The sequence below is a fragment of the Dipodomys ordii genome, unplaced genomic scaffold (genome assembly GCF_000151885.1).
Source record: "Dipodomys ordii isolate 6190 unplaced genomic scaffold, Dord_2.0 Scaffold180, whole genome shotgun sequence".
NCBI classification, from domain to species: Eukaryota; Metazoa; Chordata; class Mammalia; order Rodentia; family Heteromyidae; genus Dipodomys; species Dipodomys ordii.
In genome coordinates, this window is record NW_012267396.1 from 1049316 (window position 1) to 1071568 (window position 22253).

The window sequence follows — 22253 nt, forward strand, 5'->3', positions numbered from 1 at the left end:
GGCACACGGGGCAGATGCACAGGACACACGGGGCATGCAGGGCCAGGTGGTGGAGGCTGTGCCTTTGAGGCTACATCAGCCTGTCAGCCGCCATTGGTCTCTTTCTCTGCGTGTGCCAGCTTTGCCAGTCTGGGTGCCCGTTGGACCTCTGAGGTGTCATGGCTTCTCGGTGCTTGGAGCAGACAGTCTAAGCACCGGCGTGAGCGCACGCACGCATGCGCACACACACAGCACTGCACGCAGAGCTGTGCGCCCCCAAGGTGGTGGAGCCATGCGCAGCACGCATGCGCAGCCTTCTCCACGCAGCCTGGCCCCGGGCTCAGCCTGGCCCCCGTGTCTTGCCACTGGTGTCCGCAGGTGCCTGTCCCAGTAACCACAGAGCACTGGGCAGCGCTCTCTGGAGGGTGATCCTCCTGTGCAGTACCAACCGCACCCCCAAAGCCGTGGGCACACACCCCTCCCCCCCGTGAGGCTGAGCACAGCCGCGCCTGCCCACTTGCCCAGCCTCAGCTCACCTCCTGACCCACTGCCACGCGTCACCCTGACTTGTTTCTCTCTCAGACCTTCGGTGCCGTGTTGTTCCTGCAGTGGAGGGGGGACCTAGTGACAAGCAGGGGAGGCTCTCGGTCCCCCACGCTCCCAGTGCTGGCCCTGCTCCCTGCCACGCGAGCCTCCCCTTGGCGGCAAGAATACCACACTGCCCACTCCTCCCCTCCCGTTCTTGTCATGACCACAGAATGGGCAGCGGTGATATCTGGCCCCACGCAGGAAGCCCGCCTCCGTGTTGGTGGCTAGGACTGTGTCCACTTGTTTCCCGTGGGCTCCGTACCTCCTTGCATCGGCCGCTGGCATCGCCTCCACCTGCCCAGCACCAGCCGAAGCCTCTTGACGATAGTTTTGTCCCCCTGAGTCCAGCCCTTTGTACTGGTTTTTTAAATTCCTTTTTTGGTCATGGTGCTTGAACTCGGGGCTGGGTGCTGTCCCTGATAGCTCAGGGCTAGCTTACTGCGTCGAGCCACAGCTCCAGCCGTAAATTCGAAGATGCATTCCCATGTGATCTTAAAGTGATCGCCTCTTTTATGGAGGTATGGGGATTTGAACTCAAGGCCTCACACTTGCCAGGCAGGCACTCTACCACAGAGCCATGTTTCCAGCCTGTCCTGTGCAGGGCCTGCGCACGTGTTGTCACTCTGAGCTCTCCTCATCACAGGCGGGGGGCCTGGTCTTCCTGCCCTACGCCTTCACTGCCTGTCCCCGCACCAGAGCGCCAGCCTGGCGTCCTGTCTCTTTCCTTGTCCCTGCGGTTCCAGCCTCCTCCTGAGCGCGCCCAGTTTTGCCTGCATACTGTCTGTCCTGTCCTTCCCTGGTCCGCGGGCATCCATGGCGCCACCTTCATTTTGAGGGGAGCACAGGAGTGTTTGTGGTCCCAGCCATTCCCAGTGCCCATGACCCAGTCCTACCACTATGGCGAGCAGGCCAGCACACAGCCACGAGAGCGTCTCCTGCCGGTCCCACCAAAGTCTTGTCACCTGCCGCTCCTGGCCCTCAGCTCTGCTCTGCTGCTGGACACGAATGGCCGTGTCCACTGTGCGGCGTCACTACGCAAAGGGAAATTTACTGTGCCTCTCTTGTCCCATTAGGACGCTGTCAAACTGGGCGTATGAATTTGACAAGTGGGCCCCCTCCGTGGTGAAGGTGTCCTACAAGGTAGGTCATGGCGCAGGGCGGCCTGGTGGGCGACACGGGACGGAGGGGGAAGAGAGCAGGAGCAGAGGGAGACAGCGGCCACACACGGGTTCGTGGTGTACACACACCTCGTCTTGTTGAAGCACGAATACTCCTTTTTGCTGCCGGTAGCTCCTGCCACTAATCCCAGCTGCTCAGGAGGCAGAGATCTGAGGAGCATGGCTCAAAGCCAGCGTGGGCAGGAAAGCCCAGGTCTCCATGGAACCATCAGAAAACTGGAAGTGGAACTGTGGCTCAAATGGTAGAGCAGTAGCTTTGAACACAAACGCTCAGGGACAGCATCCAGGAGTAGAGTCAAGCCCCAGGACCAACCAAAAAAAAAAATGAAGATCTGAGTTGGCTTCAGTTGGCCCACACCTGTAATCCTAGTTACTTGGGAGACTGAGATGTGAGGATCACAGTTTGAGGCCAGCCCAGGTGAGAAAGTCTGTGAGATTTGTATGTCCAGTGAATCAGCAAGAAGCCGTAGGTGACCTGTGGCTCAGGTGGCAGTGTCAGCCTTGAGCAAAAGCAGCTCAAGGACAGTGCTTTTAGGCCCTGAGTTCAAGCCTCAAGACATGCACAAAGAGAGAGAGAAAGAGCCCGGAGCCGATGGCTCAGACCTGTCATCCCAGCTCCTCAGGAGGCTGAGATCTGAGGACCGCGGTGCAAAGCCAGTCTGGGCAGGAAAGTCCGTGAGACTCTCCAGTGAATCACCAGAAACCAGAAGTGGCGCTGTGGCTCAAGTGGTAGAGCGCTGCGCTGGCCTTGAGCTGAAGAGCTGAGGGACAGCGCCCAGGCCCAGAGTTCAAGCCCCACAACTGACAATAAAAAGAGAGAGAAAAGCTATAGGTTTCAGTTGTAGAAAGTAGTTGTTTTGAAGTTTCTTTATTTATATTTTTGCTAGTCCTGGGCTTGAACTCAGGGCCTAAGCTACTTTTGCTCAAGTCTGGCACTCTACCCCTTGAGCCACAGCACCACTTCGGGCCTTTTCTGGTTCTGTGGCGCTGAGGAATGGAACCCAGGGCCTCATGCATGCTAGGCAAGCGCTCTACCACTGAGACGCCTTCCCAGCCCTTAATTTATTATTTTAAATTGCTCTCTCGGTGATGGGTTTGACTCAGGACTTTGAGCTGTTAGGCAAGTGCTCCCCGCTTGAGCCTCGCCCCAGGCCTCCATGCCGGGTGGCTTGTACCGCATTTCCTTCGGTAGTGGGAACTGCTCCTTGTCCCCTGAGCTCTCCTTAGACTCGGCTGTGTGTGTGAGCATGGGCAGTGTGTCGCCGGCTCGGTGCCGGGGCTTCTTCCTGCGGCACAGCCCCCGTGGGGGCCATTTGTCCGGGTGGGGGGGGGGTAGAGCAGGCGCCAGCAGCAGGGAGCCGGGGTACCTGATGGTGCCACAGACCCTTCACCTCACCCTGACCCTCACCGATGCTGGAGTGGGGTTCCGACAGGGAAGGAGGCTGGCCCGGCGTGGCTGGGTGCTTTCAGCCGCACTGTCCCCCACCACACTGGCACTGGGATTCTAGTGGGCGTCTAAAGAGGGGACCTGGAAAGAGTCACTGGAAGTGTGGCCCCTGTCACCATCGGCAGTGCGCCCCCCCCCCCCCCCCAATCCTTCTTCTCCCCCCCCCCCCCCCCCCCCCCCCCGCTGTCCAGCCTCGATTCTGAAGTCACCTGCTTCCAATCCTCCCAGGGCTCCCCGGCAGCAAGGCGGGCTTTCGTCCCCCAGCTCCGCAGCGGGAAGTTCAACGTGCTGCTGACCACCTACGAGTACATCATCAAAGACAAGCACATCCTCGCCAAGGTAGCGCCCCGCCTCCGCCTGCGTCTGTCTGTCTGTCTGTGCGAGGCCCCACGTAGGCGCCACGCTATCCTCTGCACAGACGGACATACCCGGCCCCTCCCTGTGACTTGCCGGGCCCTCCCCCCTCCCCCCCCCCCCCCCCCCCCCCCGACACACATGACAGGTCTTGCAGCCTGTGCTCCCCACCAGCCTGCGCTCGTGTTCCCATCTGGGTGGGGAGGCATCCACGCAGCCGTGCTGCGCATGTGCAGAGCATTGGGACCCAGCATGTCATGGAGCTGGGGCCTCCTACATGGCCTGTAACGTAGCTCTCTCCTGATGCTGTGCGCAGCCCTGGCGCTCAGCCCTGCGAGCCCAGCCCCGCTGGTGGTGGTGGCTGAGATGAGCGTAAATGGAGGCAGGCAGCAGTGTTGCGGAGGCCAGGCTTGGAAGCAGAGTGCTTCCCCCGCCTGTGCCCGAGCGCCCTGCGCAGGCTGCTGCCCACGGGTGGCGGGCAAGGGCGAGGCCGTGTGGCCGGCGGCACAGCGAGGGTCCTTGTAACGCCGCCGTCCGCGTCTCCACGCGCCTGCAGATCCGCTGGAAGTACATGATCGTGGACGAGGGCCACCGCATGAAGAACCACCACTGCAAGCTCACGCAGGTCCTCAACACGCACTACGTGGCCCCGCGCCGCCTGCTGCTCACGGGCACCCCGCTGCAGAACAAGCTGCCCGAGCTGTGGGCACTGCTCAACTTCCTGCTGCCCACCATCTTCAAGAGCTGCAGCACGTTCGAGCAGTGGTTCAACGCGCCCTTCGCCATGACCGGGGAGAAGGTGGGCGCAGAGCGGCTGTCCCAGGGTCCCCCAGCAATTGGGGTCTCATGTCCTTGGGTCGCAGTGGTGTCCGGATATGACACGTGGGCCATGAGGCCCTGGGCGGGTTCAGGGTCCACAGAGCCCCGTGGCAGACACAGCCATCACTGCCGTCTCCCCAGCAGCCATTCTACCAGAGAGAAGCGGAGACCCCCACCACCTCAGGATGGGGTTTCCCCTTCTGAGGCGCCCCCACCCTGCCAGCCAGGACCAAGCAGCCACAAAGGGGAAGTTTGTACCAGGCACTGGCGGCTGACCTCTGAGGATCGGGGTTCAAAGCCAGCCTGGGCAGGAAAGGCTCTAAAAGTAGAAGCTCAAGTGGCAGAGCGGCGGTAGCCTTAAGTAGAAAAGCTCAGGGACAGCGCCCAGGCCCGGGACTGACCAAGACAAACCCGGTAGCTGACAGCTGGTTCTTGGCTCACAGTCCCACGTGGGCGAGACAGGTAGTGGGGCGTCCCGGTGTTGGGTTACCTCTTTTGGGGCTCTCCAGCAGACTTCCGTCGCAGCCCTGACTGGCAGCCTGTCTAGCCTGGCTTCAGGCCGTGTTAGCACACATTTGGCCAGTAGTCTGTGCGTCTGGCTGCCATGGTTCCCTGGGGGAGGTGAACGGACACCCAGGTATCCCACGGAAGGCGTGGGGTCCTTCCCCGCCCTCTGCGCCCCGCAGTGCGGCAAGGGTGCCCAGCCCGCTTGCTTCCTGCGCCCCGCAGTGCGGCAAGGGTGCCCAGCCCGCTTGCTTCCTGCGCCCCGCCGCTCCCTGGAAGGTGACGCTGCTTGTGGCTTGTGGTTGCTGCAGGTGGACCTGAACGAGGAGGAGACCATCCTCATCATCCGCCGCCTCCACAAGGTGCTGCGCCCCTTCCTGCTGCGGCGCCTCAAGAAGGAAGTCGAGGCTCAGTTGCCCGAAAAGGTGGGTTTGGGTCCGGAGGAGCTCCGGGCACGTGCATGGAGGGCCGCTTGCTGGAGCGAGAGCAGGGCAGAGGCCTGGCCGCCCGGGGCCCTACGGGCCAGGCTTGCCCTGCTATTTCCCGGGCAGTGATGTGTTTTCTACCCTGGCTCACCCTCCCGCGCCTAGTCAGAGCACTGCTCTGAACAGCAGGGCTCGGGTCCGTGGGCGCAAGCCCGGCCCCGTCCTGAGCCACCCTCGCCCTGCAGGTGGAGTACGTCATCAAGTGTGACATGTCTGCCCTGCAGCGCGTGCTGTACCGCCACATGCAGGCCAAGGGCGTGCTGCTCACCGACGGCTCAGAGAAGGACAAGAAGGTGGGTGCTGGAATCCCGCTCCCTGTTCTGTGTCCTGGGAGGGCGGTTGGGGTGGCGTGAGGTGGGTGCCCCCTGGGCCTTGGAATAGACAGATGTGGCCCCAGATTGGTTTGGGGACACTGAGCTGCTTCTGCGCCCTCGGCCCAAGGGACGCTGGCTCCTGGTGGCAGTGTGCAGTCACTGCGGCCACCTCCCGGCAGTGCTCTGAGGTCCCCGCCGTCCTCAGCAGCACGGGGGACGCCCTGCACCGTGGCCCTGCTTTACAGTCTCCTAGACTTTCCTGCCCAGATTGGCTTCAAGCCACAATCCTCATCCTCAGCCTCCTGACTACAGAGGATTACAGGCATGAGCCACTGGTGCCCGCTACTGTGGCCTTGTTCTTTTGTTTTTTCTGTTTTTGTTTTTTTAATGAATTATCATAGGGGCTGGGAAGGTGGCTCAGTGGTAGAGTGCTTGCCTTGAGTGTAGGAGGCCCTACTTTGATTCCTCAGCAAGCACCACATAAGCAGAAAAAGCTGGAAGTGGCGCTGTGGCTCGAGTGGTAGAGCGCTCGCCTTGAGCTGAAGAGCTGAGGGACAGCGCCCAGGCCCAGAGTTCAGGCCCCACGACCGAGAAAAAAAAAATTATTGTAGAGGTGTTGTATGGAGGGATGCCATGTCAGTGGCGTCTGTTTCCTTACTCCCAGAACTCCCTCCCAGCTTTTACTCAAGAGTTATACAGTTCACTTTCTTTTTTTGGGGGTCCGGTCGTGGGGCCTGAACTCTGGGCCTGGGCGCTGTCCCTCAGCTCTTCAGCTCAAGGCTAGCGCTCTACCACTTGAGCCACAGCGCCACTTCCAGCTTTTTTTTTTTGCTTATGTGGTGCTGAGGAATCGAACCCAGGGTCTCATGCATGCAAGGCAAGCGCTCTACCACTGAGCCACCTTCCCAGCCCATACAGTTCACTTTCTTAAGTGTCCATTGAATTTGTGAACTTGTTTGTGTTTGTTTGTTTTTGACAATCATGGAGCCTGAACCCTGGGCCTGGGTGCTGTCCCTCAGCTCTTCAGCTCAAGGCGAGCGCTCTACCACTTGAGCCACAGCGCCACTTCCAGTTTCCTAGTGGGTCTCACAGACTTTCCTGCAAAGGCTGGCTTTGAACTGCGATCCTGAGATCTCAGCCTCCTGAGTAGCTAGGATGACAGGTGTGAGCCGCCAGCACCCAGCTGATTTGGGGTTTTGTTTTTGTTTTTTTGGTCGGTTGTGGGGCTTGAACTCAGGGCCTGGGCTCTGTCCCTTCCCTGAGCCTCTTTGTGCTCAAGGCTAGTGCTCTACCACTTGAGCCACAGCGCTACCTCTGGTTTTTGAGTGGTTACTTCGAGAAAAGAACCTCATAGGGGAAGTGGGAAGTTGGTTCAGTGGTAGAGCGCTTGCCTCGCATGCATGAGCCCTGGGTTCGATTCCATAGCACCACATAAGCAGAAAAAAGCCGCAAGTGGCAATGTGGCTCAATTGGTAGGGTGCTAGCCTTGAGCTGAAGAGCTGAGGGACAGCGCCCAGGCCCAGAGTTCAAGCCCCCACGACCAACCAAATAAAACAAAAAAGAATCTCATGGGGAAAAATTTCTGCCAGGGCTGGCTTTGAACAGCGATCCTCAGATTTTAGCCTCCTGAGTACGTAGCCACATCTGGCTTAGGATCTGCTTCTTAAAAATAAAAGTATATATTTTTTTAGCTAGGCGCCGGTGGCTCATGTCTGTCATCTTAGCTGCTAGCTGCTCAGGAGGCTCAGATCTGAGGATCTCAGTTCAAAGCCAGCCTGTGCAGGAAAGTCCGTGATATCCTTCTCTTCAATTAAGCACTAGTAAACCAGAAGTGGCGCTGTGGCTCAAGTGGTAGAGTGCTAACCTTGAGCTGAAGAGCTGAGGGACAGCGCCCAGGCCCAGAGTTCAAGCCTCATAACTAGTTGACCAAAAAAATAAAAGTTTTTCTTTTGCTGGTACTAGAGTACAAACTCAGGACCTTGGGAGGTACTTGTTCAGATGGCTCTCTACTGCTTGGGCCACACTTCAATCCCAGCTTTTTCTGATTAGTTTGGAGATGGAATCTCACAGTCTTTCCTGCCTGGGCCGGCTTCAGTCTCAATCCTTCATGTCTCAGCCTCCTGAGTAGCGAGGATTATAGGCGTGAGCCACCCGTTTTCTGTATTAGCATATGTCAGTTGTGTAAGAAGGCTTCACTGTGGTATTTCCATTTGTGCGTAAGTGGTATCCTGATCCGGGCACCTGTAATTCCAGATACTCAGAAGGCTGAGATCTTAGGATTACAGTTCGAAACCAGCCCAGGCAGAAAAATCCCTGTGAGATTGTTAGCTCCAGTTAACCATTGAAAAACTGGAAGTGGTGCTGTGGCTCAAAGGGTAAGAGCACACTAGCCTTGAGCACAAAGATGTTCAGAGACAGCGCCTCGGCCCTGAGTTCAAAGCCCATACCCAACCAAAAAAAAGTATCCTGAAGCCAGGCGCCAGTGGCTCACGTCTGTCATCCTAGCTACTCAGGAGGCTGAGGTCTGAGGATCGTGGTTCAAAGCCAGCTCGGGCAGGAAAGTCTGTGAGACTCTTTATCTCCAGTGAACTGCCAAAAAAGCGGAAGTGGTGCTGTGGCTCAAGTGTAGCCTTGAGGAACAGTGCCCAGACCCAGAGTTCAAGCCCCACAACCAACAACAACAACAGAGCGTATCCCGATAGCCTGCACCCTCTGCTGCCCCCCTTGTTTTAACCTCAGCCCCTGGTGAGGCACTAGTTCAGATGGCTCTCTTTCGCTAGGGCCGCAGTTCCACCCCTGTTTTTTGCCTATTAGTTTGGAGATAGAATCTTCCAGTCCTTTCCTGCTCAGGCTGGCTTCAAACCACGACCCTCAGATCTCAGCCCCGAGTCGCTAGGATGGCAGGCGTGAGCCCTGGCGCCCGGCCGGCCTCTGCCTTCCCCACGCCCTCCCCGTGCACACAGCCAGAGGCGCTGCGTGGAGCCCGTCTCACCTGGCTTTCCCCCGCTCGGAGTGGCCCACCGGCGCTCCAGTAGCCAGTGTGGGCATTGTGTGCCACCACGACTCACCTGGGCAGGCCCCTGCTGCTCCCCCCCCCCCCCCCCCCGGCACCCTGGAGGCCAGACCCCATTGGGACGCTTGTGTCCTCCGCAGGGCAAAGGCGGCACGAAGACGCTGATGAACACCATCATGCAGCTGCGCAAGATCTGCAACCACCCCTACATGTTCCAGCACATCGAGGTGGGCCCGGGGCCCGCGCCTGCGCGCAGCTTCCCCACGTCCCTGCGGCGGGGCTGGGAGGGGACCCCCGCGTGCTCCCTGCTGAGCGAGCCCGGCCTGGCCAGTGGCCCCGGAAGCCTTGTGTCCCCGAGTTTCCTGAGCATTGGCGACTCCTTGCGGGCATGTTCCAGTCCTGGGGCGGGGGGGGGGGAAGGATGTCTGGCACACAGCCTCCATCTTGCATCCTGCGCGCGCTCTTCTGGGTGTCTGCACACTTGCGTCTGAAAGCACAGGTGATTCCTGGCAGACAGTCTCGGGGCTACAACCCCTTTGAGCCCTGCCTGGGGGAGTAGACCTCGTTTGGGACGGCCTCACACGCTGTGTCCGCGCCTCGTGTGTTGGTGTCTGGGAGGCAGCTGCTGGCGTTCGTCGCCTCTGTCCACCATGGGTGTGTGGCCTCGGCACCATGACACACCATGACTCTGTCGCGCCAGCGCTCAACCCCTTCTTGTTCCTTTGCAGGAGTCCTTTTCTGAGCACTTGGGGTTCACTGGCGGCATCGTCCAAGGGTAAGGAGCTCCCCGCGCAGGGCCGGCCCACATGAGGACTCTGCTGTCTCTGGCACTTGGCTGTGTGTTGCTCCTAATGTTTGTCTGGTAGCCAAGGCCCCATGCTGAGGGACATACAGACCACAAGCCAGGCTCCAGCACCTCACTGCTCAGGAGGCTGAAACCTGAGGATCACTGTTCAAAGCCAGCCCAGGCACAGAAATCTGTGAGACTCTTACCTCCAGCTGACCTGCAAAAAGTCGGAAATGTGGACATATGACTCAACTGGTAGAATGAGTGTTCTTTGTTTTGTTGCTGGTCCTGGGGCTTGAACTCAGGGCCTGTGCGCTGTCCCTGAGCCTCTTTTGCTCAAGGTTAGCGCTCTACCACTTGAGCCACAGCTCCACTTCCAGCTTTTTCTGTTTATGTGGTACTGAGGAATTGAACCCAGGGCTTCATGCATGCTAGGCAAGCGCTCTACCACTAGACCACAGTCCCAGCCCAGAATGGCAGTTGAATGAAAAAGCTGAGGGACAGCAATTAGGCACTGAGTTTAAGCCACAGTACCAGCACACACACAAAAGCCCATAGACAATAGCCAGGCGCCGGTGACTCACGCCTGCAATCCTAGCTACTCAGGAGGCTGAGATCTGAGGATCACAGTTCAGAGCCAGCCCATTGAAGGAAAGTGTGTGAGACTCTTATCTCCAATAAACCACTTAGAAAATTGGAGGTGGTGCTGTGGCTCAGTGCTAGAGCGCTCACCTTGAGCTGAAGAGCTGAGGGACAGTGCCCAGGCCCAGAGCTCAAGCCCCACAATTGACAAAAACACACACACAGAGAAAAGAACAAGCTGGTGAGAGCCGCTTGCTGTTAGATAGCAGAGGGACTCGCTCTGGACAGCTTCCCTGTGAACTGTAGACCACACGGCCTGCCCACTAGGGAGGGACTGATTCTCTTTAGTCACTGCCAGTGCATTCTATCACACATAATTGGTAAGGCACATGTTGCACTTGCTTTGGAGAGATGGCCTCAAACTCTAATACTTCTGCCTCAGCCTCCTGAATGTTGAGGTTATCGGCGTACCTCACCTGCCCCTGTCCAGGCTGTACTTCTATAAGCCTTGGGTTGGCTGTGGACTCCATCTCTATAGTCAACCACAGTGAATCTTGCCTCAGACCTCTACAGTTCACGCCGCAGCATGCTCAGTTACTGCCAGTAATAGAGGCACACAGTGAAGGGGCAGAGGGTGTCCCCTGCTACGCCAGTGCCTTCCCCTGAGCCAGGCCTCCAGCCCTTTGTATGTTGCTTATTTTCCAAGGTCCTCTCACTTTTTTTTGGCCAGTCCTGGGGCTTGAACTCAGGGCCTGGGCCTTGTCCCTGAGCTGCTTTTGTTTTTCAAGGCTAACACTCTACACTTGAGCCGCAGCACTGCTTCCAGCCTTTTCTGTGTATGTGGTACTGAGGAATCAAACCCAGGGTTCCATGCATGCGAGGCATGCGAGCTCCGCCACGGAGCCAGCGCAGCCCTGTCCTCGCTCCTGACACGGGCTGCCCTCCTCCTGCTTCTGCTTCCCCGCTCTCCGCCGTGCGCGGCCCGGGCTGAGACAGAGTCCTGGGAACTTGAATCCTGAGCTGCCCTCTCCACCGCCCTTCGTGTCCTACTCACAGAGCTTAGGTTTCCAGTGTGCGCCCCGCCCTCCTGCCTTGTGATTGGGCAGTCTGACTACTCAGGCTGGTCCAACCCAAAGCCCTCCTGCTCCACCTTCCAGCAGCGGGGATTGCCTGCAGGGGCCACTGCCCTGCCTTGCAGAGTTCTCTTGGTACGTGTGTGTCGTTCACAACCTGAGGCTAGGTGCTGCTGCCTCACACCTGTCATTCCACTTTCTCAGGATCGTGCTTCAAAGCCAGCCTGGGAAGGAGGTCTGTGAGACTCTGATGTCTAATTGACTACCCCCTCCCACACACACAATGAAAAAAATCTGGAAGTGGAGCGGTTGCTCCCTCTGGTAGAACAGTGAGCATAAAAGCTCAGGGAAGCCAGGTGCTGGAGGCTCACGCCTGTCATCCTAGCTACTCAGGAGGCTGAGATCTGAGGATCACGGCTCAAAGCCAGCCCGGGCAGGAAAGACCATGAGACTCCTCTCTAATGAGCCACCAGAAAACCGGAAGTAATGCTGTGGTTTAGGTGGTAGAGCGCTCGCCTTGAGCTGAAGAGCTGAGGGACAGCGCCCAGGCCCAGAGTTCAAGCCCCACGACTGACCAAAAAGAAAAAACCTCAGGGATAGTGCCTAGGCCTGAATGCAAAAAAAACCCCGAAAACTTTGAGTAGTGCATGCCACACACCTGCTGCTCTGTGCTGTCCCTGACCTCAATTTCCACACATAGAAATTGTGTGCTGGAGCCGGGCGCCAGTGGCTCATGCCTGTCATCCTAGCTACTCAGGAGGCTGAGATCTGAGGATCACAGTTCAAACCCAGCCCAGGCAGGAAAGTCCATGATACTCTTTATCTCCAATAAACCACTCAGAAAACCGGAAGTGGGCTGTGGCTCAAGTGTTAGAGCGCTCGCCTCGAGCTGAAGAGCTGAGGGACAGCGCCCAGGCCCAGAGTTCAAGCCCCACGACCAACAAAAAAAAAAAAAGAAATTGTGTGCTGGGCTGGGAGTGTGGCTCCGTGGTTTGTGGGCTGGGCTGGGAGGTGGCTCCGTGGTAGAGTGCTGGCCTAGCAGGCCCTGGGTTTGATTCCTCAGTACCACAGACACAGAAAAGGCCAGAAGTGGAGCTGTGGCTCAAGTGGTAGAGCGCTCGCCTCGAGCAAAAGCAGCTCAGGGATAGCGCCTGGGTTCTGAGTTCACACCCCAGGACTGGCAAAAAGAAAAGAAAACTGAATTGTACATGCTGTGGTAGACAGGGGTGTTCCCAGCCCCGCTTCCTGTCACCGTCACGTGAGCGGGTTGGGTGACCCTTGCCACTCCTGGTGATGTCCACTTGGGCTGCTGCGGCTGCGGGGTGACTGTGGGGTGACTGCCACTGTCTTCTCCCCACCTGCCCCAGCCTGGACCTGTACCGAGCCTCGGGCAAATTCGAACTGCTCGACCGAATTCTTCCCAAACTCCGGGCCACCAACCACAAAGTGCTGCTATTCTGCCAAATGACCTCGCTCATGACCATCATGGAAGACTACTTCGCTTACCGCGGCTTCAAATACCTCAGGCTGGACGGTGAGTTCCCGAGAGGCTGGCTGCGGCCCGCCCGACCCCCCAGGAGCGTGCGTGGGGATGGGGTTCAGGCAGGTGCCAGAGCTTTCCTCCTGCTCAGTGCCCTGTACTCCATCTTGCCTTCCACCTCTTGCATCTTGTGGGCTGTGATCCCCAGTGCCTGCGCCCCACCCCCACCCCACCGAGGGCCCGGCTGCAGCTCTGCACTCCTGCGCCACGCGTGCATCCTGGAGTGGGTTTGGCGGCACCAGTAAAGGCAGCAGGGCAGGCGGCCTGGGCACCGCTGCAGGCGGCCAGGGGCGCCCGTGAGCATCAGGACGAGGGACTGAACAGAGCACACTGAGGAGGAGCCTTGGCCGAGCTGGGGACCCAGCCCTCGGGGTTCTCCCCACCTTCTTCAGGCCCCCTGTAGTGTCTCGCGCAGAGCACCTCAGCCTTCTGCTGCCCTGCCCGGCCCACATCCCTTTCTCCCAAGTGTGTGACCGAACGTTCAGGGATTCAAGTCTTTGCTTGCCACGACTCCTGCTGGCATCTGCAGACCCCGCCCACTGTGCGGCACCTCCAACATGGCCTCCAGGCCGGGCCTAGCCCGTCAGGTGGACCGGTGCGGGCCAGGACACAGGACCTGTGCGTGGACACAGGACCTGTGGTCCTGCACAAGGCCCTGGGGCTCCAGGGCACGCTGAGTGTGATCCCCAAGTAAGAAGGGTACACTGAGGAAGAGTCCAGCTCCCGCACCGTCGGGCAGCAGTGTGCTGCGTGGGCAGGGGCAGTGCCCGGCCCTACACGCGGTTCCTCCCACAGGCCAGCGTGGTCAGTGAGACTCCTAATCCACCTCATTGAGCAGCGGTCCAGATGGCCACTGTGCCTTCTCTAGTACGTCGTTACTCTCGGTGTAGATCTGTCCAGACTGGTGCCTGCAGGCCCGGGGCTGGCAGGGGTGGCATTCAGCAGGCATCGCCACTGCAGGCAGGGCACGTCCATCATCGGCCCGAGCCCATGGGCCTGGGGCCTGGTGTCGCTCACCGGGTGGGGGTGGCGCGAGTGACATGGGGACACAGTTGCAGCTCACCCGCTAACCCCTGGTCCCCCGTGCACAGGCACCACGAAAGCCGAGGACCGGGGCATGCTGCTGAAAACCTTCAACGAGCCCGGCTCCGAGTACTTCATCTTCCTGCTCAGCACCCGCGCCGGCGGGCTGGGCCTCAACCTGCAGTCGGCTGATACTGTGATCATTTTCGACAGTGACTGGAACCCCCACCAGGTAACGTCACTGCTGCTCTGGGGGCCAAGGGGCACCAGGAAGCTGGGAGACGCCACCCACTAGTTGTCCAGTGACGCCTGGTGCTCTCTCTCTAGGCTGCCAGGAGCAGACGGGGGATCTCTCCTGTGCGTCTCCTGTGCGGCAGCCGCGCGCCCGATCCACTGCAGTCTGTTTTCTTGTTTAAAAAATTCCTTGAGCCAGGCGCCAGTGGCTCCCGCCTGTCATCCTAGCTACTCAGGAGGCTGAGATCTGAGGATCATGGTTCAAAGAGCCGGGGCAGGGTCCATGAGACTCTTACCTCCAATAAACCCCCAGAAAACTGGAAGTGGTGCTGTGTGGCTCAAGTGGTAGAGTGCTCACCTTGAGGTGAAGAGCGCAAGGACAGTGCCCAAGCCCAGAGTTCAAGTCCCACAACCACAAAAATAAAATTCCTTGAGGGCTGGGACTGTGGCTTAGTAGTAGAGCATTTGCCTGCCATCCATGAAGCCCTGGGTTCGATTCCCTGGCCCACATAAGCTGTGGCTCAAGTGGTAGAGAGCTAGCCTTGAGCAAAAGAAGCTCAGGGACAGTGCCCAGACCTGAGTTCAAACTCCAGGACTGGCAAAAAAAAATTCCTTGGTCAGGCGCTGGTGGCTCACACTGCTCATCCTAGCCAGTCGGGAGGCTGAGGTCTGAGGATCACTGGGCAAAGCCAACCTAGACAAGAAAGTCCCTCGTATCTCTAGTTAACCACCAAAAAGCTGGACTGGAGCTCTGATCAAGTGGTAGAACAGTAGCCAGAAAGCTCAGGGACAGTGCAGGCCCTGAGTTCAGGCCCCACAACCAATTGGTATAAAAAAAAAAACAAAACAAAAACTAATTCCTCGAGCTGTGAGGTAGTAGCTCACACTTAATCTTATCTGTTCTGATTGAGGGTTTAGGATTGTTTCAAATCCCAACCAAGAAAAGTATGTGAGACTCTTATCTCTAACTACCCAAAAAACTGGAAGTAGCAGTGACTCAAGTTGTAGAGTGCCGGCCACGGGCTAGTGTCCAGTGTCCATGGACAGTGTCCAGCCATCTGAGTTCAAGCCCTAGGACAGGCACACAAAATCGTTCAAATAAATGATGAGCTCAGTGCTAGTGGCTCACTCCTGTAATCCTAGCTACTCAGAAGCCTAAGATCTGAGGAACACAGCCAGCCTAGGGATAGGAGTAACCATGGGATAATTAATTTCCCATTAGCCAACAAAAAAGCTAGAAGTGGCGTTGTGGTAGACCACTGGAATTTCTGGGGGAAAACAAAGCTCAGAGACAACACCCAGGTTCCAGCTCTCGGCCTGGAACATACATACATACATACCAAAGAAAGTTCCTTGGCACGTGGGTGGGGGTAGCTGAGTAGTTGGACACTTCCTGGCATGCTTGGGCCCTTGGTTCCTCTTCAGCACTGCAAAAGAAATCAGTAAAAATAAAGAAATTGTGCAAGTGGCACTGTGTCTCAGAGTAGCAGAGAGCTAGTCTTGAGCCAAAGAGCTCGGCTACTGTGCCCAGGTCCCCCGTTGGAGCCCTGTGACCCCCAACAAAAACAAAAAGTAACATTAAGCCTGGTGCCAGGTGGCTAATGCCTGTAATCGTACTCAGGAGGTTGAGATCTGAGGATCGTGGTTCAAAGCCAGCTCAGGCAGGAAAGGCCATGAGACTCTTTATTTCCAATTAACCAGCAGAAAACCAGAAGTAGAGCTGTGGTTCAAAATCAGAGAGCACTAGATTTGAGCAAAAAAGCTCCGGGACAGCGCCCAGACTCTGGGTTCAAGCCTCATGATTGACCAAAAATAAAATTTTCCTAGCCAGGTGCCAATGGCTCACGCCTGGAATCCCAACTACCAGGGGACTGTGCATACACGCACGCACACACATACACAAACACAAGAGTCTGGGAGACACCTCCGATTCTGTCACTGTCTTTGGGTGCTCTGTGAGCACACCCACCATTGCCCTGTGTGTCACAAGCCCTGCGGTGAACTCGGTGCTGCTCCGTCAGCCTCCTGTTCTTCCCTGGTACCCTATAAGGGTTCCATTGCCAACAGAACAAGCATTTCCTGGAGTCAGCCACCAGGCCCTCAATGCCTGCCATCCCAGTTACTCCCACAGCTGAAGCCTACCTGGGCAGAAAAGTCCTAAAGACTATCTAAAGTTAAGCAGCAAGATTGGGCTGTGGAGGCTGCTTCAAGTGGTGGATCAAGCCAGGCCCTGGTGGCTGACACCGGTAATCCCAGCTACTCAGGAGGCTGAGATCTGAGGATCACGGTTTGAAGCGAGCCCAGGCAGGAAAGTCCATAAGACTTATCTTCAGTAAACCACTCAGAAAAACCCAGAAGCAGTGCTTGGCTCAAGTGGTAAAGCACTAGCCTTGAGCACACAGAGGCTCAGGGAGAGCACCCCGGACCTGAGTTCAAGCCCCAGGACCAACAGAAAAGAAATGTTAGAGCAAAGTAAGTAGAGAGAATACGAGGCCTGGAGTTGCAGCCCTGACTGACACTAGCACTGAGAAAGTGTGGGTGTGTTTGTGTTTAGTTTCCCTTTTCCATGCAAACGGCATTGCCACTTTGCCTGCAACTCCTTTCGTGGCCCCCGTGCTTGCGCAGGGCTGTCTTGGATCTGGGGTGGCGAGTTCCAGCTCCCACCCCTAATGTGCAATAGCCCGCCCCGGCCACCGTTCCAGAGTCCCCACAGGTCCTGTCCCAGCTGCCCGCCCCCCAGGCGGGGGCGCTGCAGGCCAGGTCCCCGCAGCCCGAGCGCCGGCCCTCTGCGCTCTGCGCTGTCCAGCCAGCACAGCCTCTTGAGAGCCCCGCCTCCCCGGCAGCTCCTGTGCGGGACACTCGGCCGGGTCAGCCCTGAGGCGTAGGCCTCCGGCCCACGGGGGTGTGCCCCTCCATTCTAGTTGCTTCTAAAAGCCCAGCGGGTCTGCTCCCACTCACAGTGCTCACCCGTGTCCTTCCCCTCGCCCACAGGCCACTGTAAACTCCCAATCCATGCCGTCGGTCTGCGGTCCCTTCCCTGGCCGCCTCGCACGCGGGCGCTGCGGGCCGGGCTCACGCTGGGGCCAGCCTCGAGCGGAAGCGTGCTGAGCGGCACCCTGTCCTCGCCTCTAAGAGCAAGGCTTTGGTGGAGCACCCGCGGTGCCCCGTTGGCCAGCACGGCTCCTAGGCCAGACACACCACTTCAGGGTATCTCCCTGCCCGGCTCCAAAACATTGGCACAGGGGCCAGGCTGTGTGTCCCGCTCTCTGTCCAGGCGTTGTGCCTTTGGAGGCTCAGAGACGGCATTTCCAGGCCTGCACCACACAACCCAGGAGTGCAGAGCCCACAGGCAAACCAGGCGTCATCACAGTGCTGCCCCGATGGACCCCGCTATACTGCAGCCCTCAGTGCGTTGATCACAGCTGGCCTCTAGCTGCCAGAAAACTGGGTCACGCGAGGTGGGGAAAGGGGGGTCCCCGGCACTGACCAGCCCCCCCACTCCCCAGGACCTGCAAGCGCAGGACCGCGCCCACCGCATCGGGCAGCAGAACGAGGTGCGTGTGCTGCGCCTGTGCACCGTCAACAGCGTGGAGGAGAAGATCCTGGCGGCCGCCAAGTACAAGCTCAACGTGGACCAGAAGGTGATCCAGGCGGGCATGTTCGACCAGAAGTCGTCGAGCCACGAGCGGCGCGCCTTCCTGCAGGCCATCCTGGAGCACGAGGAGCAGGACGAGGTGAGCGCCGCGCCGGCCCCCGCCCCGCCCGGCCCCGCCCGCCCCGGCCCTGCGTGAGTGGTGGACGCATGAGCAGCTTTCATTTTTGCTTGTGTACTTTTTTTGCACTTTTTTTGTGGTTTTTTATTTGTATTTTTGTCCTCTTTTTTTCTCTTTTTCTTTCTTTTTTTGCATCCCTTTGGCGGAAAGGGAGTGTGGGCTGAACGGAAAGAGGATGAGAATTGCTTTCCCTTGGCAGTGGGGGTTTTTTATTTTTTTCAATCGCGACTGCTGGTGACCACGCCGGATTGACCGCCCTGGAGACTGAAGTCCTGTATTTATCCACAGAGCAGACACTGCGGCGCGGGCAGCGGCAGTGCCAGCTTCGCCCACTCTGCCCCTCCGCCAGCGGGCGTCCCCCCCGACATGGAGGAGCCGCCGCTAAAGGTGAGAGGGGTAGTTCAGTCTCCACGCCCGCTCAATCCTCGGCTCCTCGCCGAGACGGCCAGCAGGGCCCGACCCCACGGAGCGTGCCGTGCGTGTGCGTGTGCGTGTGTGTGCCTCTCGCGGCCCGGCCCCGGGCGCCGGCTCCTTTCCCACGGTCGCCGCCGCTCGCCTCCGAGCCCGGCCGCCGGCCCAGCCCGCCCGCCACAGCCGCACTAACGCCGCCCTTGCCCTCCCGCAGGAGGAAGACGAGGTGCCCGACGACGAGACCGTCAACCAGATGATCGCCCGGCACGAAGAGGAGTTCGACCTGTTCATGGTGAGCGCCTCGGGCCCAGCGATCAGCGTCACCAGGGGGCGGAGCCGCCCGCCGCCACCCAAATCCACGTGGGTCAGGGTTTGTGCGTGGTGCCGCCCTCCCTACAGGCTCAGAGCCGGGACCACCCTGGGTGCGGCCGTCCCCAGGGGCAGCGAGGCCCGTCACCTGGCCCTGGCCCTGACTGGTGGCCGGGAGCTGCAGCGATCGATCTCCTTTCCGCCCTGCCAGGCCTGTGCCCTGCTTTTGGTTTTGTGCCATGCTGGGACTTGAGCTCTGGATCTTGGACTGTCCCTGAGCTTTTCCACTCCAAGCGGGCGCTCTCCCCCTCAAGCTCCAGCTCCACTTTGAGTTTTTTGCTGGCTTCATTGGGACGGAAGTCCCACAGGTGTTTTGGCCTGGCCCAGCAGCTTCTAATTCCGATCCTCAGATCTCAGCCTCCCAAGTAGCTGGGATTACAGGTGTGTGCTTTAGCACCTGGTAGGCCTGTGCCTTGGTGCTCTTCACCAGGTCATATATAGACAGCGGCCAGGTCAGGTCAGGTCAGGTCCGGGCTCCCCGACCAAGACTGGGGGTTCACGCTGACGTGTGTTGTAGCGCATGGATCTGGACCGGCGGCGGGAGGAGGCCCGCAACCCCAAGCGCAAGCCGCGGCTGATGGAGGAGGACGAGCTCCCGTCGTGGATCATCAAGGACGACGCGGAGGTGGAGCGGCTGACGTGCGAGGAGGAGGAGGAGAAGATGTTCGGCCGCGGCTCGCGCCACCGCAAGGAGGTGGACTACAGCGACTCGCTCACCGAGAAGCAGTGGCTCAAGGTAGACGCCTGGCAGCGCCGCGCGGGCGTGAGGCGGGAGCGCGCGGGCAGCCCCGCGGCCACTAACGGGCTCTCAACAAGGGCCACATGGAGGGGTCCCAACTTGCCGGGGACCAGACTCCCCGCCCGGCAAGGCTGGGGGGGAACACGCACGCATGTGTGCACACAGGGGATGGGAGGCTGGGGCGCTCTGGGGCGCAGGCCCCGCGTGGCTGCTGCCCCGTGTTCGCGGCGCGCTCAGTGCAGCCCTGCTTCTGTCACTGTCGCCTGCGTGCCACACACAGCAGGAGCCCGGCGGCTCGGCCGTTCCTGACCTGGGTCAGCTCCCTGCAGCGGGGTTCCGGGACTTGCTGGCTATGTTGGGCCCCATCTTGATCCCGTAGCCGCGAGCGTGTCTGTGCTAGAACAGGTGCTCCTGCCGTCTGTGGCTCCTGAAGATCACACGCTGGCCCCTCCCGCAGTCCCTGCGCGCGCAGGTGTACCTGCCATCCCCGCGGGCTGTGCGCCCCTCTGGTTGGTTTAGTCCTAACCGGCCCCCGCGCAGCTGGGATTGCGGTTGTGAAACACCCAGTGCCAAGGGGATTTGAGGTTTTGGGTTTTTTTTTTTTTTTTGTCAGTTGTGGGGCTTGAACTCTGGGCCTGGGCGCTGTCTCTCAGCTCTTCAGCTCAAGGCCAGCGCAGTGCTCTATACCCCTTGAGCCACAGCGCCCCTCCCAGTTTTTTCTGCTTATGTGGTGCTGAGGAACTGAACCCAGGGCCTCATGCATGGGGGGCGAGCACTGCTCCACGAGCCACCTTCCCAGCCCTGTGTTGGCTTTTTATTCCTGCGCTTGCTGATCCTGGAGCTTTGCTTTCTCAGCCAAGGAGGGCGCTCCAGCACCTGAGCCACGGCTCTATTTATGGTGGTTCTGGAATTTGCGACCTGAGCTCTGAACACTTGCGGGCAGCACTGCGGCTGCAGAGCCGCGCCCCGCGCCGCCCCCGCTGGCTTTGCTCAGTTCAGAGGTGGCGTGGCTCATGCGCTGCCACCTGCCTCACACCCGCCCTCCGCCCTGCGCCCTGCACTGGCCACGCCCCCCGCGTGCCACCCCACGCCGCTTACTGTGAAAAACTTCCTTTCACAGTATAGGGCAGGCGGTCCTGGAGTTCCAGCTCCTGGCTTTGTATTTAGCCCGTGCACCATGGCTCCTGGAATCCGGGGTGTCAGCCGCTTGTCTGGGCTGTCCTCAGACCCTGCCGGTGACAGTGGCTACGGCTGCGAGGCGCCCGCCCGTGCCCGCTGCTTGAATCTACTTGCACCACTGTAAGCGCTTTCTCGTGGTGTTTCTGTGGGTTGTGGGCCTTGAACTCTGGGCCTGGGCGCTGTCCCTCAGCTCTTCAGCTCAAGGTGAGCGTTCTACTACTTGAGCTACAGCGCCACTTCCAGCTTTTTTCTGCTTATTTGGTGCTGAGGAATCGAACCCAGGGCCTCATGCATGCAAGGCGAGCGCTCTACCACTGAGCCACCTTCCCAGCCCCTCATGGTGTTCTTGAAAGGTTTTTCTCTTTTTACTGGTTTTGGTCAATTGCTTGTGCTTTGGTCTCATAGCAACAAACCACTACTGCCCCGCCCGGACCCGCAGGGTTCCCCTGTTCCAACGTCCACGTTTTAAATTTAGGTTACACTTTATGCATGGGGTGGGGGGGTCCCCGCAGCGTGTGAAGCAACCCCGTTCGTGGAATCCAGGGCTGAGGTGCAGGTGGGCGTGTCCTCGCTCACGTCACTGCGTGGCGGTGTGGCTGCGCCTGGCCAATTGTGTGGCCTCCGATGTTCCCCGTGGCTCCGGGTGGACTCCTCCCCTCCCCCCCAGCCACTTAGTGCAGCACCAGTGGGGCAAGGCGTGGCAGGGCTGTGTCCCCCAGAGGCTTCCCCAGGGCAGCCATGCTCTCCCCAGCTCTGGGCACCCGACGACGCGCGGGGCCCTGCTCTCTAGCAAAAAACCCCATTTCCAAAACGGGGTTTGAACCTGAGGTTCCAAAACTTGGGGGGCAATATTAACCCCACATATGTCCTGTATGCAGCAGTACTTGTCTCGGTCCCTCCTGCCTGCCACGCTGGCTTCCTTCTGTCCCTGTGGCCTGTGTGCCCGCCCCCCATGCTCTGTCGCTGCCTCCTTCCCCGGGTGCCCCCCAGCCCCTCAGACCGTAACACATTTCCTCTGCCCGCAGCCGGCCTGCACCTGCAGGGTGCATTCACGGCGGCCTTGTCCTCGGCCTCTAGTCCAGTCTTTCCCCTTCCTGGGCCACGAACTCGGGCCTGGCATTCCGCTTGCTTGCTCTCAGCTGCTGTTCTGCTGTTGGAGCCAAACTAAGAGCATTTTTGCTAGTCAGTTGGAGATCCTCACATTCATCCTCGAGTGACTAAGATGGATTACAGGCGTGAGCCGCCATGCTGTACACCATTGGTCTCTTCTGGTTTCCAAGCTCCCAAACCACCTGGTTTTGAGAGTACAAGCGAAAGTTGTCATCAAAAACTTCACAAGGATGGGGCTGGCAAGGTGGCTCAGTGGTAGAGTGCTTGTCTGGCATGCATGAAGCCCTGGGTTCGATTCCTCAGCACCACATACACAGAAAAAGCCTGAAGTGGTGCCATGGCCCAAGTGGTAGAGTGCTAGCTGCTAGCTTTGAGCAAAAGCAGCTCAGTGCCCATGCCCTGAGCTCAAGCCTTAGGACTGGCAATAAACATTGAAAAGGTTAACAGCGAAGCCAGGCACCCGCAGCTCACACCTGTCAGCATGCTGATTTGAAGCCAGCGGGGCAGGTGAGGCTGAGACTCAAGTCGTAGAGCGCTCGCCTTGAGCAAAAGAGCTAAGGGACAGCGCCCAGGCCCAGAGTTCATGCCCCACGACCAACTAAAAACAACCCCGAACTCCCTAGAGGGTTTCCCCGCATGACAGCCCTGCCGAGCCTGCCTGGCTTGGAATAGCGAAGGCAGGCACCAGAACAGCAGCCGTGCGGCCAGGCCGGAGGGGGGGGGCGGACTGGGCCTGGGGCCGGGGCCGGGGC

At 59.0% G+C, this 22253-nt stretch overlaps 1 protein-coding gene across 1 annotated transcript in view; it reads left to right on the plus strand.

The window, feature by feature from the left end:
- Nucleotides 1-22253, plus strand: part of Smarca4 (SWI/SNF related, matrix associated, actin dependent regulator of chromatin, subfamily a, member 4) — a 63460-nt gene that overhangs the window by 28131 nt on the left and 13076 nt on the right. Inside the window, exons 15-28 of the mRNA XM_013033946.1 lie at nucleotides 562-683; nucleotides 1641-1707; nucleotides 3421-3531; nucleotides 4103-4345; nucleotides 5181-5294; nucleotides 5540-5647; nucleotides 8822-8908; nucleotides 9410-9456; nucleotides 12491-12657; nucleotides 13755-13918; nucleotides 17427-17654; nucleotides 17982-18080; nucleotides 18319-18396; nucleotides 18991-19290. Of these exons, the coding sequence (XP_012889400.1) occupies nucleotides 562-683; nucleotides 1641-1707; nucleotides 3421-3531; nucleotides 4103-4345; nucleotides 5181-5294; nucleotides 5540-5647; nucleotides 8822-8908; nucleotides 9410-9456; nucleotides 12491-12657; nucleotides 13755-13918; nucleotides 17427-17654; nucleotides 17982-18080; nucleotides 18319-18396; nucleotides 18991-19290 (1935 nt within the window). The remainder of the gene's footprint in view (nucleotides 1-561; nucleotides 684-1640; nucleotides 1708-3420; nucleotides 3532-4102; nucleotides 4346-5180; nucleotides 5295-5539; nucleotides 5648-8821; nucleotides 8909-9409; nucleotides 9457-12490; nucleotides 12658-13754; nucleotides 13919-17426; nucleotides 17655-17981; nucleotides 18081-18318; nucleotides 18397-18990; nucleotides 19291-22253) is intronic.